The 19,372-nt window shown below is 38.0% G+C and overlaps 1 protein-coding gene across 5 annotated transcripts in view; it reads left to right on the top strand.

The window, feature by feature from the left end:
• The window catches only part of KCNT2 (potassium sodium-activated channel subfamily T member 2), a 432,524-nt gene that overhangs the window by 296,192 nt on the left and 116,960 nt on the right, over nucleotides 1-19,372 (top strand). For all 5 annotated transcript variants that reach the window (XM_060178486.1, XM_060178487.1, XM_060178488.1 and 2 more), the window contains one exon: nucleotides 10,868-10,976. In XM_060178486.1, coding sequence (XP_060034469.1) covers nucleotides 10,868-10,976 — 109 coding nt within the window. The remainder of the gene's footprint in view (nucleotides 1-10,867; nucleotides 10,977-19,372) is intronic.

Genomic DNA, 19,372 nt, shown 5'->3' with positions numbered 1-19,372 from the left:
TTCTTTGAAAAAAAAAAGAATTTGATCCATATCTACCATTAAGTTTGCATCTGTGATTATAATTGTCTGCCATAAAGTTTTTTTTCATAAACTTTTAAATTAAAAATGATTTGAGAAGAAACCAAAAATCTCATTTAATTCTACCAGTCCATAAGCCATTACCTCAAAAACTGTTCCCCACCCCTGAGGTAGTTACTATCACTCATTTCATTTCTGTTCACACAGTTGTTGTATTTATTGAGACATACAGGTGCATACATGTGAAAATTCATGAAGAACTCATCATTTTGTCCCACTGAGGCTTTACTAAGTCCATACTCCTGGGGGACTTGTTTTTCTTTTTCCCAGACAGAGGAACATACACACATACACAGAAAGAGAGAGGGAGAGGGAGAGAGAGGCCATAAACACCCTTCATTGTTCTTAAAGCTTCCATTTTTATATAATGTGTTTTGGTGATAGCTGGGAAATTAAAACCTATTTCCTTGTACATGGCAAAGTGTATGCTCTACCAGGTGAGCTATCTTCAACCCCTGAAAAGGTCATTTATTATTATTACTACTACTAGTAGTAGTAGTAGTTTTTACCACTATGGGTACCACTGGGGCTTAGTGTCTCTCCAAAGATTTCACTGCTCCTGGAAGCCACTTTTTTTTCTCTTTGATAGAGAGTGAGATACAGAGAGAGAGGGAAAGAGAAGGAGAGATATCGGCAGCACTGTTCCACTGCTCATTAACCTTTCCCCTTGCAGGTGGGGACCAGGGACTTGAACCAGGGTACTTGATCATGATAATATGTGCACTTTACCAGATGTGCCACAGCTCAAAAATTTATCATTTTTACCAGTGGAATTATATATTCTTTCACTTAAAAGATTATTGGTGCATTGCACCAAAGTAAAACACTCTGGGGTTGGGGGTGAAGAGTTCAGGTCTTGGACCATGATGGCAGAGGAGGACCTAGTAGGGGCTGAATTGGTATGGGGAAAGCTGAGAAATGTCACGCATGTGCAAACTGTTGTATTTAACTTTCAACTTTGAGCCATTAATCCCCCAATAAATTTTTAAAAATTAAGTTATTTTGCTGACACTACGTCAAGAGAGTTTGTTAGAATCTGTCTTCATTATTTTTTTAAAATATTTTTTTATATTTATTTTATTTATTTATTCCCTTTTGTTGCCCTTGTTGTTTTGTTGTAGTTATTATTGTTGTCATTGTTGTTGGATAGGACAGAGAGAAATGGAGAGGGGAGGGGGAAGACAGAGAGAGGGAGAGAAAGATAGACACCTGCAGACCTGCTTCACCACCTGTGAAGTGACTCCCCTGCAGGTGGGGAGCCAGGGCTTGAACCAGGATCCTTATGCGGGTCCTTGTGCTTAGCGCCACCTGTCTTCATTATTAATAAGGCATGATTCTGATTATATGAAATACTTGTTTAGAATCCTGATCTGCATTTTCTGCTTATTGTTAGCTTTACTCCTTAGAAACCTTATGTAGGCTGTGGTGTACCTGGTTAAGTGCACATTTCACCATGCACAAGGACCCCATATTAGAGCCCTTGCTCCCCACCTGCAAGGGGAATGCTTCATGAGTGGTGAAAAAGGTCTGCAGATGTCTATCTTTCTCCCCTCCCCTATTTCCCCTCTGACCTGTCAAATAAAAATACAAAGACAAAAAAAAAAAAAAAGGCTACTGAGAGCGGTGGATATGTAGTACAGGCACCGAACCCCAGAGATAACCCTGGTGACAGAGAAGAAAAGTAGCCTTATGTTGTATTATTCACAGTTCATTAAGGTAACAATGGTTTACACTGCTCTTAAGTTTCACCTCCCTGCATACGGCAATTTGCCAGTGACCAAAGTTCCAATAACTCTCCACAGTCATGTAATTGACCCTGTCTACAGTTTCTGTACCACACCCCCTCCCATTCCCTTTTACCTCTGGAAACCACCAAGAATTCTGTTCTCTTAATCTAAGGTGTGTGTGTGTGTGTGTGTGTGTGTGTGTGTGTGTGTGTGTGTGTGTGTGTGTGTTTTCTTTGTTCATTTGTGATGAGTCTTTATCATAAACATATGAATGAAAGTATAAAGTGACTTTCTTTATCTAGCTTAATTCACTTGGCATAATTCCTTAAGGTCAACTCCTGCTGTCATATAGAAGATTGCGTTCATCTTTTAAAGATGAAAGCTAAGGCCAGTTATGGCTAGAGGGATAAGAACTTGCCCGTGACCCAACTCAGTGGTGTTTCCACTTGATCTCAAGAGCACTTACATTTATCAGCAAGCACTGAGGGGAAAGATCTAAATCAAAACAAACAGAAACCAAAAGAACAAGCAGCAAGACAGATGAAACCCCAAAGAGAAAATCCTTTCTTCACAAGGGAGGCAACCTAGAATCCTTCCAGTAAATATGGACTTATCTGATATTTGCTAACTGAATGTCTTTGTTTGCATAAATTGAACTTGGATTATTACTACATGTGTGGTCTTACCAGCAAAATGGAAAGAGTTTGGAGAAATAGATCTTAAGCTTTAACAAAACCTAGTCATGTGATCATATGTAACTGAAACTGCCGCTGGGAATGTCATCCATGCCGAGGCCCCTATGCCCCCAGCCAAATCTTGGAAGTGGAAATAGAAGTCCCTATAATAAACATACATAGGAAAAAAATAACTAGGAAGTACAGTCATTTCAGTCATCATTAAAACTCTTAGTTATCCAAGTACTCATTTATAGAGTTTTCTCTCTCTATTAAGGTATTCCATCCAGTACTATGAAAGATACTTCAAAATTGTGCCATTTGCTGCATCAGCCTCAAAGTTCATGGTATTTAGAGAGTATGGAGTGGATTCTGGATGAGGCTTCTAGTGGTTTGGCAACAAGCCAATAAACTAATTAGCTACCTACTCTCTACCCTCCCCTCCCCACTTCACTCACTGACATGTAGAAGTGTTAGTCGTTTGAAAAGAATAGGACACACACAGTAATCATAGGTCCATAACATTGTTGAAGTCCAGGGAGACATTAATTGCAGAGACATTATATCAAACATTCTGAAAGTATACTTCAGTTCTGCATTTCCAGAGTAATCCCTTTGTCTACTCAGCATGACATCTTCTGTTCACTGTTCTTGGTGGTTACAGGAAAGTTGAAATTGGCCCTGAAAATTTCCAGTGCTTTGCATGAGTCAGGAATTATGCTCAAAGTCACCCCCCTCCCCGAACCTCCTTAAGCTTGCGTTACTCACAGGCTCTTATAGTCCTGCCCATATTGCCCCCTTGGTTGTACTGGTGGCTGCCTTGGCATCATCTGAAGGAGCAGGATTAAGGAGAAAGATCTGGCTTAACTCATAAACCAAGGAGTACTAATGAGATTTTGTATAAGGACTCAAAGAGAGTTTCACCTTCTGTTATAAAAGTGTCTTCCTTCTTTCCTCCCTCCTCTCCTCTCTCCCTTCCTTCCTTCCTTCCTTCCTTCCTTCCTTCCTTCCTTCCTTCCTTTCTTGCTTTGTCTCTTTTTTCTTTGTTTTTGTTTTGCAACTTTCCACAATCCTGGACAATTTGATTTCGATTTCTGCCTTCAAGCCAACAATGTCCTAGTCCCTTTCTCTTCTAGTCCCTTCTCTTTTTTGCATGATGACCTCTGTTCCTCTTCCCATGTGTACCTGACTAAAATCAGTGTTTTCAACACACACTAGTATTCTTGTCCTTTCCAAGTACTTCTTATAGACAGGTCTCCATGCACATAATGTTTCAGATTGTCATGGGGGAAAATGGAAAATATATAAATTCTCTCACCAATATAACTCTATATTATGTATCTCTCTAGTTCATATGTTATTCTATAGATAATACTTTATATAACTTTGTTTTTAATTGGAAATTTATTTGATGAAACTTAGCTTACAAGATGGGGCATGTTCAGGGTGGTATGACCATATTATGTAGTTGGAGTTTCTTATGAATAGATATGGGCCCTAGGCCAGATCAACAGGGTTAACAGCTAACGATATTTATATAATTTTCTCATATTTGGGAGCTACTTTATGCCCTCATCCAGCTTTGTAGTCCCACTCTCAAACAGCTATTTCTCCTGCCTGAAAATACCTTCTGTCATTCTCAATGGGAACACAGGGGAACAAATTCATAAGAAACTCCAACTAGGGGTTCGGCTGTGGCACACCTGGTTAATTAAACATGTTACTATGCACAAGGACCCAGGTTCAAGCCCTTGGCCCCTACCTTCACAGGGGAGGCTTCACAAATAGTGAAGCAGTGCTGCAGGTCTCTCTCTTCTATCACCTTATCTCTCAATTCCTGTCTTATCAAATTAAATAAATTAAATTTTAAAAATTAAAAAATATAATTATCAAGTATGACACCTGACCCTTAAGAATTATGAAAAACTATTGGATGTCTGTAGTATGGAGTTAAAGTTGAAGTGTGGTTTGAGGAGGAAAAGGCAGGACTTTGCCAATATCGTAAAATACTATGGCAAACTATCATAAAAGAATGTCCCCGGTTTTCAGAGTAGGTTAGAGCGTGTTAAATAAAAAGTTCTGAGGGGTCTGCAGGGTTGGATTTGGACCAGTGAAGAGAAGTCTGAGGGTAGATTCAATTCTGTTTTATTTTCTTTAATATTTAAAAATTATCTATTTACTGGATAGACACAACCAGAAATTGAGAGACAAGGGGGTTGATAGAGAAGGAGAGAGACAGAGAGACACCTGCAGCCCTGCTTCACCACTCATGAAGCTTTCCCCTACTGCAGTGGGAACTGGGGGCTCAAACCTGGGTCCTTGCACACTGTAACTAGGTACTTCACCACCCGTCCCCAATTCAATTCTGTGTTGCATGCTGTTTCAGTTTCATAAAATTTGTGCAAGTGGAAATTACGTAGTTGAAGTTTCTCCCATCCAAGTGTTAACCAGGCCCGACCTTGCTTAGCTTATGAGATGGGGCGTATTCAGGGTGGTATGACCATATTATGTAGTTGGGGTTTTTATGAATTTTTCCCCTGTGTTCCCATTGAGAATGACCGAAGATATTTTTAGACAGGAGAAATAGCTCAATGGTAAAGTGTTTGCTTCACATATGTGAGACCTGCACTTAATCCCCATCACCCAAAGCAAAAACATAAGACAATGGATATTTTCTTTGACTTGAAGGTCATATAGAGCACCTCTTTTATCCTAAGTAAGGACTCAGATTCCAGCCCTAGCCTCCACATGGGGTATCTGCACAGAAGGTGCCTCATGAGTAGTGCCTCTTCATCTCTCTCTCTCTCTCTTCTTTCTAGCTTTCTCTATCTTTCTTTCCCTTTCTGTCTCTCACCTCTGTTTAAAAAAAAAAAAAAAGGAGATGAAGAGGAGGCCCCTAGGAGCAGTGGAATCATGCAGCAAAAAGAAAAACAAAATTGAGAAAGAAAAAGCAGGAAATTAAAAAGATATTTTTATTGGTCATTTAATATTGATTTACAAAATTACAAGACAGCAGGGGTATAACTCCACACAATTCCCACCACCAGAGTTCTGAGTCCCTGATCCCTTCACTGTAAGCTACAGCACTTTTCCTAAGGTTGCAGATATGGGTTAACTGTTATTTCCACAACTACCTGTCTGTAATTGCCCATTTTTTAAAAGTCTCATATTCCCTTCCTTTCCAAGCCACACATAAACCTATTACTACAGCCAAATGTCCCTCTGTATTTCTTCTTCTCTCTCCTGGTCCCCAATGGAGTTGGAGTTCAGAGCCCTCTGGTCATCTCCGCTCCCATCATTTCTCCCCCCACTAGGAGTCTGAATAAAAATTCTTTTTTGGGGTGCAGAAGGTGGAAGGTCTGGCTTCTATAATTTTTTTTCCTGCTGGACATGGATGTTGACAGGTCAGTCCTTACTCTCAGCCTGTTTCTATCTTTCCTTAGTTGGCAGAGCTCTGGAGAGGTGAGGTTCCAGGATATCTTGGTGAGGTTGTCTGCCCAGAGAAGTCAGGATGGAATTGTGATAAGTTTCTGGAACTTGGTGGCTCAGGCTATGAATGTCTCAGGTGTAGTTGATGGATTATGTTAAGATCTATGCTGTAGATATTTGTTGTTTTGGGGGGGATCATTTCTGTTTCCTGTTGTTTCTGTTTCCATGACCACACCTTCTGGAAGTCCTCCAAACACATATTTTCCTAATAAAAATAGTACTTAGATGAATTTTTATCTGAAAAGGATTATTATAATTATCAGATTAATCTAAGATGATGGCTTTCAGCCTATCATCCAGTATTTTCTTATAATAAAATGTTTTGTGACACCTCAAAAGTTATTGCTGGAGCTCAATGATTGCACTACGAATCCACTGCTCCTGGAGGCCATTTTTTCTCATTTTGTTGCCCTTGTTGTCTTTATTGTTATTGTTGCCATTGATGTTGTTGTTGTTGTTGGATAGGACAGAGAAATCAAGAGAGGAGGGGAGACAGAGGGGGAAAGAAAGACACTTGCAGACCTGCTTCACTGCTTGTGAGTCAAACCCCCAACAGGTAGGGAGCCAGGGGCTCAAACCTTGATCCTTACACTGGTCCTTACACTTTTTTTTTTCATTACCTTGGGATATCATTAACATACATATCTTGGAGTCAGGCGATAGTGCAGCAGTTAAGTGCAGGTGGTGCTAAAGCTCAAGGACTGGCCTAAGGATCCCGGTTCGAGCCTCTGTCTCCCCACCTGCAGGGGAGTCGCTTCACAGGCAGTGAAGCAGGTCTGCAGGTGTCTGTCTTTCTCTCCTCCTCTCTGTCTTCCCCTCCTCTCTCCATTTCTCTCTGTCCTATCCAACAATGACATCAATAACAACAACAATAATAATAACAACACCAATAAAACAACAAGGGCAACAAAAGGGAATAAATAAATGAAAAAAAAACAAAGAATACATATGTGTTTTTTAAATTTATTTTTATATTACAGAATTACATGTTGACAGGGGTTTGAATCCACACCATTCCCACCACTAGAGTTCTGAACTTCACTCTCAACCACTGCAATCCTCCACAGTTCCCCTAAGGTTGTAGACATGGGCCAACCATCTTCTCTACAACTATCTGTCCACATTTATACATAGTTGATCCTTCTTTTTTCTGATCTAATCCTCTCTTCCCCTCTAAACCACTCATAACATCATAGCTACCTCCATATGGCCTTCTCCTTTTTCTTTTCTCTCTCTGGGTGCTGATGGAGCTGGAGTGCAGAATCCTCTTATCTTCATCCTGTCACTTCTCCCCCGATGGGAGTTTGGATCAAGGTAGTTTATGGGGAGCAGAAGGTAGGAGTTCTGGTTTCTGCAGCTGCTTCTCCGCTGAGCATAGGTGCTGACTAATTGATCCATACCCCCAGCCTGTTTCTGTCTTTCCCTAGGGGACCAGAGCTCTGGAAATGTGAGGGTCCAAGACACACTGGTGAGGTTGTCTGCCCAGAGAAGTCGGGGTGGAGTCATCTGTAACTTGGTATCTGGAAGGTGGCATGACCTAAATTGAAACAAGATGGTTAATGAACAGTAACCAAAAAGTAGGATTAGAGCAGATGAGATTAGGGACTTTAGGGTAGTCATACAACTTTAGTATGCATACAACATACTTTAGGCATACAACTATGGTAGTTTTGCATATGTTTGATAGCTAGCCTGAGGTTGGATAAGAATATTGTCTGAGAGAACGGTGTCAGAGTAAAGGGCTAGAAAGTTGAATTAGGGGAGGGAGTAGCTCACATTCTTATAAGAAAAAAAATCTGAGGCTAAAATTAACTAGTTACCTCCATTTACCTGTTCCAGGGTGTGTGTGTGTGTGTGTGTGTGTGTGTGTGTGTGTGTGTGTGTGTGTGTGTGTGTGTGTATTTAGAGCCTGTGTAACCTCTTAAGTCCCTTTTGGTCTGTGCTTATAGTTCATGACCACATCTGAGGAACATTGTAGGCTGCACTCATTTTAGGACCAGTCTTACAAACATACAGTTTGAATAACTAGTGGAGTGCTCTAATAATAGCATGATGGAGAAACAGAAGGTAAACATGTAACAAGGCATGTATTTTAATATATGAATATTTAAAAGTGAATGTTCAAAGAAGACAGGAGGGATAAGAGAGAGGCTTCGGCACTTTTGTGTGCTTGATGCTGACACTGATGATGTTGGTAATTAAGCATCCAGCTTTTGTATAATGGCTCATGTGCAGTTTTAAGCAGAATGAAGTAAATTTTCCCTTGATTTACACAGTGGTTGTGTTTCTAGATAATCACTGTATACTAAAGCAATGCAAAACCATACTTTATGTTTATGAATCATTTTCCTTAGTAACATAACTATGCATTCCTTTAGCTCGGTAAAACTTTCTTATCTGTAGAAGAAAACTGTATATGCATAAAAAATGACTTCTTAAAATATAGTTGTCTTTCCATTCCTTCTGGTTCATACTATTTAAATAGCTGTTGAAAAATTAGTTCAACATAATCAGACAACTCTAAATCCAGATGCACATTTTTTACTGAGGAAAAGTGAAAGGGATCTAACTTTATTATTATTTTTTAACCACTGAAGTGATATAAATGGGCATTTTCAAACTATCATAAGTACCACATTTCTCACTGCTACTTACTTGAAGAAATATAGTTTGCATATTATAGAAAGGGAAATTAATTATACTTAGTTTTACATACATGGTAATAATTCTTTCCAAATTTTGAGTTTAGTTTGAATTTTAAAATGTTCTTTCTCATGGCATAATAAAATTACACATTTTTCTTAGATCTTATATTCTAATTTTTGGCTTGAAGTTTATGGGCCCCATATGTGTTGCTGTTCTAGGATTCTAAAGTAATAACAGTCCCTATTTAGCAGCTTTGACACTTTATTTTCACAGGTTGAGTATATGTAAGTGAAACTTATCTTGATAAATATTGAAATAGTGTTTTTGAAGATGACATGGTCTGTATAGCTCTCTACATATTAAAATTTAGAATCTGCTGACTGTTCCTTTAAAGCTATTTGATATTATGGCAAGCAAGGGTTAACTTTTATAGAGAAAAGGAAGGGTTAACTTCTTAAAGAAAAACTAACTGGAATTGTGGGGGGGGCCAGGCCGTAGTGAACCTGGCTAAGTGCAGATAGTACTAAGTGTAAGGACTGCACAACGATACCAGTTTGAGCCCCCGGCTCCCCACCTGCGGTAATGTCGCTTCACAAGCAGTGAGGCAGGTCTGCAGGTGTCTTTCTCTCCCCCCTCTTTATCTTCCCCTTCCCTTTCAACTTCTCTCTATCCTATCCAAAAAAAACAAAAAAAAAATCGAAAAAAAAATGGCCACAAGCAATGGATTCGTAGTGCAGGCACCAAGCCCCAGTGATAACCCTGGAAGCAAAAAGAAAAAGAAAAACTAACTGCAGCAACTGGAGCAGTTGGCTAGAGTCTTCCACCTCCTCCCAGCACAAACAGGGCTTTCCCCTGCTGTAATCAAATTGACCTTGGTCTGTGTTTCTTCTGTCCCAAAGTCTGCTGATAACCTAAATAAGTTGTACTCTCTGTGTATGCAAAAGAAAAGGTAACCTGCTAAGCTTGTTGCTGTGAGTTACTATGGGAAATTGGTAACTTTATAAAAAGGCAAGAACCATTGTGTTGGGGACCCAGTCTTTGGTGGATACAGATCTTACAGGATCTGCGAGCATAATAAACTCTGCTTCCTGCAATAAAGCCTCAGTGTGTCTAGTCTCTGCCTGAGAAGCCAATAGCAGTATAATCACTATTTAACATTTTATTATGCACTACAAAGTGAGGAGAGAAGGGAAGAGAGAGACATTACTAGTAGAATCTTGATTTTTTTTTTGAGAGTGTATACAATAAGTAACAATGACATAATTTCTATAAAATGTGAAATTTTTTAAAGAAAAATTCTTAAGTTAAACACAAGGATAAAGTGAATATTATGTAACTTTGAAGTGTAAACATCCTCCTTCTTTTCCAACACTAGCTATGTGTTTATTTAGAAAAGAAAGTTTCCCCCCCCCCAAATAAATGTTACTTTAATGACTTATCTAAGATAGGATTTCTTTGAAAGTTGAGTTCCTGGTATTGGGGTCCTCATTCCTTTATGGAACATACTTGGACAGAGTAGCATCATTCACTTTCAGCTCTGACCTGTGCCCTCTACTGTGCTAACATCTCTAGCAATTCTCTGGTTTTACCATTGAATTTCAGTGGCCATAATGGCCATTCATTAACTTTCCTGGTTGAACCCCCCTCCCTTTTGTTATTATTGCCTTAGACCTTGAGGTTCAGGTAACATTTCAATTCAAATTTACTGTACCATTAATCTTAAAGATTGATATTAGCTTTGATTATACAAAATCTATCAGTAATATGTTCTACAAATATTATCAACCACATCTTTGAAAAATTAATTTCAAGTATTTTTGCTGTGGTTCTATTCTCAGTAAGTCCATACAGTTTTAAGTCACTATTACTATGTCTCATATTCTAGAATTTACAGAACTAAAACAGACACTGTGCAGTTTATTTTGCGGACAGCACCTCAAAACTGTCTACACCTCACGTCCTCATATAGATATGGCATAGAAAAAGTAAACATTTCCCCAAAGGCTGTTAACTTTGTTGGAGATAGAACCGGAGATAGAGGCCCCCTTCCTTGCTAGTCACTCAACTCACCGTCTCATATTCTCTCTTAAGAAACATTTCCTCTAAATAACATTGCATATGTAAAAAAATTCTTAAACAAGTGTGTTTATATTAGAACGTTGGTAATTTTATTCACTGCTTCATATTTCATATTATTAAAATATCATTATCCCAAGGTAAATTATTCTAATTTACCTATTTTATTTCAAACAGATCATGTTGTTTGTGAAGAAGAGTTTAAATACGCCATGTTAGCTTTAAACTGTATATGCCCAGCAACATCTACACTTATTACCCTACTGGTTCATACCTCTAGAGGGCAGTAAGTATATTTTTTCTTTAAGATAATGCGTTTTAAATTATAAGGAATAAATACAGTTATGTGATTAGAAATATAATTAGCCACCAACTAGATATGTGCCTGTATTTGAATTTGTGTGTTATTGCAGTTTGATAAACAGAAAGGCAAAGAGTCACATGTTACAGGATCAAAGGCATAAGAGTATTGGACAGTGGTATTTTTGTCTTTTCTAGCTAAGGATAATTTTGTTCCGTCTTAAACATTCAAAGTGTCTGCATCATTGGTTAGGTGCCTGGGTCATGGTTTTCAATTTTGAGCTTGATTCTTATCAAGTAGAACTAACTAGAAGAGGTTACATCATCAGGACCTTGTTGTTATTGTTTATCTTGATAGTTTCATAAAATACATGATGTGGGATCTGGGTTCGAGCTCCTGGCTCCCTACCTGCACAGAGGACACATCAAAAGCAGGGAATCAGGTCTGCAGGTGTCTTCTTTCTTCCTTTCTCCCTCTCTATCTGCCCCTCTGCTCTCAGTTTCTCTCAGTCCTGTCTAATAAAAGGGGGAAACAAAAAAAAGGCTAGCAGGAAAAGTGAACCCCTAGTGCCAGCACCCTGGAGGCAAACAGAAAACATGTATAGTCAGTGAATGAACATAGTCACTACTCTTACCTAGCGAGCACATTACATACTTTCTCACATTCATTGGCAGTTTAGACAAAACGTTGATTTTTCTAAATAAGTTTCACTGTGGTATTTGCTTTTATGCTATTTAAAAGTGAGCTAATTGATAATTACATAAATGATGTGACAAATCACACAAATCAGTAAGAGGTATTTTCTTGGGACTTAATACTAGCTAGAGTAAATTGCTAAGTGAAAACTAGTAAATACCCTGCAGTGCTTTTAAGTAGATTTTACTGTCTTTCTTTTTATATCTCTACTATTTCTATATAGTAAGATTCCCAGGAGCACTTTTCTGAAATTCTGAAATTATATATTTCTACTTTACAAATCTTTGTTCCTTTTTTTTTTTTTTTTTTTTTTTTTTGCCACCAGCGTTATTGCTGGGGATCGGTGCCTGCACTACGAATCCACTGCTCCTGGAAGCTATTTTTTCCCCTCTGTTGCCTTGTTATTGTTAATATTATTGTTGTCCTTATTGTTGGATAGGACAGAGAGAAATAGAGAGAGGAGGGGAAGACAGAGAGGGGGAGAGAAAGACGGACACCTGCAGACCTGCTTCACCACCTGTGAAGTGACTCCCTTGCAGGTGGGAAGCCTGGGGCTCCAACCGGATCCTTCCGTGGGTCCTTGCACTTGGCGCCAGATGCGCTTAACCCTCTGTGCTACCACCCAGGCCCCATCTTTGTTCCTTTTAACATATGAGTCTTTAGTCTTTTCAGTAAAAATCAAATTAATGGGATCATGAATAATTTTTTTTGAAGATAGTATTCAGTATTTTGATGCAGTTAAAATACTTGAAAGCTATTTTGACACCAATTAAAATTAATAGATCTTATCGCATGGATCATCGAATTATTTTTATCATAGAATAATATGACATTAATTCATGGCTTTAGAATTGAATGTCTTGTGCAGCTTTTATTTTTATACAAATGACAAGATGGAATCATCAATACTAGTGTGCATCACTGCTCATAAAGGACAGTTAAATTACATTATATAATTTGCAGTAGATAATTATTGGCACAAAACATTGCTAATTCACAAATCATGTTATGTTATTAAATAATAATATTAGTGACTATTAAAAAATCTTTCCCTAGTATATTCTAATGATTTTTTCTGTTTTGCTTTTTTTTTTTTTCCTTTCTGATAGAGGGAGGAAGACAGAAAGATATCTAGAGGGTGAGATAGAGTCAGAGAGAAAGAGAGAGAACTGTTGAACTGCTCCACTGCCCCTAAAGCTTCCTTCCCCCTGCAGCTGGAAGTAGGCTTCAACCAGGTCCTCCTACGTGCTGTACTAACTGAGCCACAATATGACCCATGAATTTCTTTATTAAAAGGACATTTTAGGGGGTGAGGCAGTAGCGCAGAGGGTTAAGCGCACATGGCGCAAAGTGCAAGGACCGGCAGGAGGATCCCTGTTCAAGCCTCCGGCTCCCCACCTGCAGGAGGTCGCTTCACAGGCGGTGAAGCAGGTCTTCAGGTGTCTATCTTTCTCTCCCCCCTCTCAATCTCCCCTCCTCTCTCTATTTCTCTCTGTCCTATCCAACAACAACAACAACAGCAATGATAACAACAATAATGATGAAAACAAAGGCAACAAAGCGGGAAAAGATGGCCTCCAGGAGTAGTGGATTCGTAGTGCAGGCACCAAGTCCCAGCAATAACCCTGGAGGTTAAAAAAAATAAAAGGACATTTTAGACATTATTATCATATAATTAGGGATTCTCTGTAAGTGAAGTTAATCTGCATAATTTTACCATACGAAGTACCTTAGATAATAAATGGCTATCGTCCTCAAGAACTATCTTTACGGCACCTTTGTTGAGATTAATTCATATATCTGAAATGTGTAAATCAGTGTTTTCTGCATTACATACGTAAAGGTGTATAATGGTCCTCACTAAGTCCTAAATATTTTTATCATCCCATTAAGAAAGCAGGAGCAGGTGGTGGTTCACCTGGGGCAGCACACTTGTAGGTTACCCTGCTCAGACCCAGTTCAAGCCCCTGACCCCACCTGCAGAGGGGAAGCTTCACAAGTGGTGGAGTGAGTGTTTCTCCTGTGTCTATCTCTCTTTCTCTCCCTTTCTATCGTTCTCTGTCTCTCTCTGATAACATAACAAGAAAGGAAATGAAGGAAATGGTTGCCGGCCACAGTGGAGCCTTTCAGACAACCAAGTCCTGGAGATAATTCTGGTGGCAAAGGAAAAAAAGAAAGAAAAAGAATCTGTCTTTTAGCATTCACCCACATTTCCCCCAATTCTCTCAGCTCTTGGGAATCAGAGTTCTCTACTCTGAATACCTTATGAGAGAAATTATCTAGTATGTGTGTCTTTTTTCTTCTTTTTTAATTTTATACTGTACTGGCTTCTTTCCATGTACCATAATCTTTTCAAAACTCTTCATCAGGGCCTTCCCTTTTATGACTGAATCATATTCTCTTGTACGGATGCATCACATTTATTTTTGCATTCATCAGCTAATCAATAGTTATCTCCAACATTGTGCTTAAGTCTTACAACTTATATGAATATACTTTGTGCACATATGCTTTCATTTTGTTTTGGTATATCCCTAGGAGTGGAATGGCTAAGTCATATGTGAACTCTTCAGTCTTTTTTTAATTGCCTAAATGATTCCCAGAGAGAGTGTGATAGCTTGTGTTCCACCAGCAATGTATAATGTATAATGGCTCTGGTTTCCTTACATCTTCAGCAATACATCTACTTACTGCCTTTCTGATCAAAGCCATTCCGGTAAAAATAAAGTCTTATTACAGTTAATGACTTGTTTTTAACAATAATAATATCATTTGATATTCTGTCACTGGTTTTCACATATATTCTTTGAAGAGATAACTATTGAGACTTTGCCCATTCAATTGAGTCTTACTTTTGACTTTAAGTACTGTTTATATATTCAAGATACTAACCCTAGTCAAGCATATACTGTGAAAAACGACAATCACCCAATCTTAACATCCTAGTGCATGTTTGACCAAGGAAATTTATGTTTATCATATTATGTAATATTCATTAACTGAAGATCTAGGTAAGATTTTTTTATTAGGATAATTTAGTTGGAATTTTTGTCTTGAGCATTAACATAAATTTGAGAGCTTAAATATATTGATTTAGAGATAAAAGATAAACCTGGGAGCTGAACTAAGCAGTATGAAGGGAAAATGTTGAATAATCTAGGAAACGCTTTAAGCAAGCACTATTGGAGCATTAATGCTAAGTAAAATTGTTTATAATACATTCTCATTGAAAAATGTAAGAGAATACAATTTTTCCAACTTCAATCTGTAATCAGTCTGATTAGGATTACAAATCATTGATATTCAAGGGTATTGTGCATTTTATTCAGTGGTACAAAGTGAAAGAACTTAACTCTTTAGGCTACAGCAACACAAAAATACATACAATACCTAAAGTGGTCTACACTTAAACTACTAACTGTTTAGCAGCTAGGAAAATGACTTAGCCAGGAGAGCATAAGGTTTGCATGTGTGAGGGCTGGGGTTTAGCCCTAGCACTGTATATGCAGGAACAGTATTCTGGTTTCTCTTCCTCTCTTAAAGTAAATAGATGGATATTAAAGAAATTAAAGTACTTTAAAAAAAAGTGTTATTCCGGGTGAAACTCGGATTAGTTTTGGTCAACTGCAATAGAATCCAAGACTCTAAACAAGAGCATAAGGAGGGAGTTGAGAGGGCGTTGGGGACCCAGTACAGTGCTCTAGAGGAACGCTCAAGTTGGAGATGAGAGTGGTGTTTAGACATACCTATCATCAAGATGAGGAATCGTACTCACATGGAAACAACTGTCTCCTGTGTCATTCCCCAGTGAAGTGACCAAGAGAAAAGTAGTTACTTAGAGTATAGGCATTTAAAGAAAAGAAAAGAATAGAGCCAACAAGATTGTTGAGCTGAAAGAGTGCCTGTTTTGCCATGTGTATAGCCTTGGTTTGAGCCCAGCTGCTACTGCACTAGGTTAAGCTTTGGTTTTGTGCTGTCTCTATCTCTGTCTCTATCTGGAGAAAGTCAGCCCAGAGTGATGAATCCCTGGTGGTGATAAAAGGGAAAGAAAAGGGGGAGGGGAAAGGAGAGGAAGACAGACAAATTACAAAGCAGTGCCTTAGATGAAGGAATCAAGTGGAGGTGATGCAATCTTAGTCCTTTCAATGCCATAATATTAATGAAGTTTCTTGTTCAGCACTAAAATTAGAACACATTTACTTTCCATTACTTGTCCTCGTCTTCTAGTAAGTAATAACAAGGATATACATTAAAATTACACACTGAGGATAAATTGCCAAGTTCTGTATTTCATATACAGTCTTCAGTCTTGTGTTTATTTTTTTAATTACGAGAGAAACATCACCATCACTCCCCCATCCATAATGCCCACCTGTTGTTGTCCCTCCTATTTTATGTTGTACCATAAATCAAACCCTGCATCTCATGTATGGCAAGAATTTACTCCACCACAGAACCACCTCTTATCCCCTCCATCTTGGATTTTGGAGAGTGTTACATTAACTCTGCCAGAACTCTTACTTTACAACTTCCATAGCTGACTCTTAGGCGCTTATATTTTCTTATCCTATCTGTTAATACATTAATGCTAGCTTTAATTTGAATCATAGGTCATAAGTTCCAGATGGTTCAGAAGGGGAAGCTGAGTTACTTTTATACTGAGCAGAATCAATTTCTAAATGTTGCAATTTTGTCATAGTTTTTCTCAGGGGGTGGTTATTTCATAAGAAGCCCTTCATTAACTTACTGGGAAAGTATGTTATTTTCATCAGTGGGATTTTGGAATTGCAGGTAGGGGTATTGATGCCCTTTGTGAAATGAAATTTAACTTATAAGCCCTATCAAATTGTGTTCAGTGAATTCAAAGTAGTTTTTTTTTTTTTAAGGAGAATAATTTTGGCATGACTGTTTCCTTAACTTGTAAGATTTTATTCTGTCTCTAAGCAAATGGAAAGGATTTCTTAAAGTACAGAGAGCTGATCTGGTTTAACTTCTCATCATGAGCATTTTAATTTTGCACAGGAATTTAGGCTTTCTCAAATAATCCACCAGCAATTACTTAATAGTTTTGTGCAATGTGCAACTACGTGGAAATACATTTGCCATAATTCACTACAATTAATTTGTGTGAGTGGTATATAAATAGTGATTCCATTATTTCTCATAATTGCCAAATTTGTGTTCCAAAGCATAGTTAATAATGCTTTTTGGATTGAAGTTAATGCTTTTCCTGAAAAAAAAAAATTATGTGCTCACATAATATTGTGCACTGCCAGATCAAACATATTTAATAGCTTATATTGTAACTTTTATTTGAACTAATTTTAGACTTGAGAAAAGTAGCAAAAAATAGTACTGAGAGTTATACCTGTCAATATAAATTTCCCTGATGTTTACATCTTATATAATTATGGTACATTTATTCAGATGAGAAATTAACATTGTTGACTGAAATATTGACCTTGAATTCACCATTATTTCTGTTAACACCACCACATTTTTGTTCAAGGATTATATTCCAAGAGCCTGGATTACATGTAGTTATTACTTCTCTTAAATTCCTAATTTGGTGGGTGGGATTGGCATCATTATAAACTTATACAAAAACCATATGTATATGTGTGTATGTGTGTGTGTGTGTGTGTGTGTGTGTGTGTGTGTGTGTGTGTATATATATATATATATATATATATATATATATATATAAAATAATTTTCTCTGCCTGCTACATTGCTACATCTAGGAATAGTGACACCACAGTAGCAATGAGCACACAATATGTTAGACCATAATTACTGAATGTGATTCTCCAGTAAAAGCAAACAGGTGTACTCACAGTATTGGTTGCTTCTGGGACAGAGATAGGAAATACACTACCTTAGCCTGTTAATTTTTGTGGCTCCAGAGAAAAAAAAAACTACCAAAAAGCATATTGATAATGGAGCTATGAGCATGGGGGTGCATATAACCTTTCAAAAAAAATGATGTCCTTTGATAGTTATCCTAGATGAAATAGGTAAAGAGATGAAAGGCAACTACTGGATGGTTTTACTACATGTGAATTATAGACAACTTTCAAAGAAATGTAACCAAACTGTCTCGTAGACTTTGTGAACTATTCTGGTTATAGGAGAGGTGGGGTTGCCATAGAAACATTAGTGATTGGTTTGGTGAGGTAGACACACACACACACACACACACACACACACACACACACACACACACACATACACACACACACACACACACACACACTTTTACTCACATATGGGCCGAAAACTATACCCTTAAAAGTTTTTTTAAATTACTCTGGAATTATTACTGATGACATTGACTATTTAAAATGTATTAGGGATTATAATTATCACTCTAACTGAAAGAAAGGAAGAGGGAAACACGTGGGGGCATGGGGCAGCATGCCGAAGTGAGCTATCTTTAGCTGTATGAGGAATTAGACACTTCAGAACTGTCACAGAGCATTATAGTTTGTAATCTGGCAAATGTAATTCAGTCCTGTGGGTGGGTGAAATAGAGTTCCCATGAGGACAAGTGGCCCTGGGTTTCTCTTCAGAGTGCAATACAATTTAGAGGAGAAAAACTTTTGAGCTCCTTGATTGCTGTATTTCAACTAATTCCCTCAATCACTCTAAGTCCAACCATGTCACATTAAGGAAGGATAATTTTTACTGCATCAAAAAACTTCCAGATAATTCTTACTTGTGGGTTGGACATACATCACCCATAACAACTGTGGCTTAATCTGAGTGTTATTTTCTACACTGAGCAATCATTCTGCTGATCCTATAGACACTTGTTTCTTTGGTGATGGACATGTTTTGTCTGTATTTCCTGTTATCCTTTTCTCATTTCTCCTTGGGGTAGAGAAGGCTTCAAGCTTGGATATCTGAATAGCCGTGCAGAAGGGAAACGCTGCACTTAAGGAAGTTCTTCTTTTCCTTTTATATGAGCTAATGCATGCTGAAAATCCCCACTGATACACGTTTTTATTAAGTGCATCCAAAATCAATGTGACAGATTACCTGAGAAATGCTTTCCATGCATACCTATTAAAAGATCAGCTGGGACAGTATTATCTTAAGCATTATTTTGGAAAATGTGGATACCACTCTAGTCTGGCAGTCCTGTCTTTGGAAAGCTTCAAATAGCTCATCCTTCATTATCAAATTAGCCTCAGATATGTCTGTTTTATTTATTTGAGGCCCTCTGTGCTCCAGTCCAAATCTATTTTTATACCCTGTCTTCTTTGATTCGTGTGTGTGTGTGTGTGTGTGTGTGTGTGTGTGTGTGTGTGTGTGTGTGTGTATGTGTGTGTGTTCTGAATAACATGATCCTAAATATACTTTGTGGTTTCTTCCTTCTACATCTTTTTTTAATGCTGTTCCCTCTGCCTTGAATTCATTTCTTCTGCCTTCCTAGAGGGATTTTTTTAAATAAAAACTTCTGTCTCCTCCTGAATATTTTTAAGCTTCCCAATTTAATGTGATTTCTTCCTTCTATGGACTTACATAGAATTGTATTATGTTCTGCCAGGGCATGCAGTGTGGCTCTTTCATGCCTTTATTTTCTCCCAACTTAGTGGGTTGTTCATTTCATTGAAAGTAGACTGCATGTCTTATTCATTCATTCATATATCTTCAGTGTTTTTCACAGCTTGAATGCTTAAT

This window comes from Erinaceus europaeus, chromosome 19 (assembly GCF_950295315.1).
Source record: "Erinaceus europaeus chromosome 19, mEriEur2.1, whole genome shotgun sequence".
Taxonomy (NCBI): domain Eukaryota; kingdom Metazoa; phylum Chordata; class Mammalia; order Eulipotyphla; family Erinaceidae; genus Erinaceus; species Erinaceus europaeus.
The sequence above is the reverse complement of the archived record's forward strand: the minus strand, read 5'-3'. Positions and strand labels throughout refer to the sequence as shown.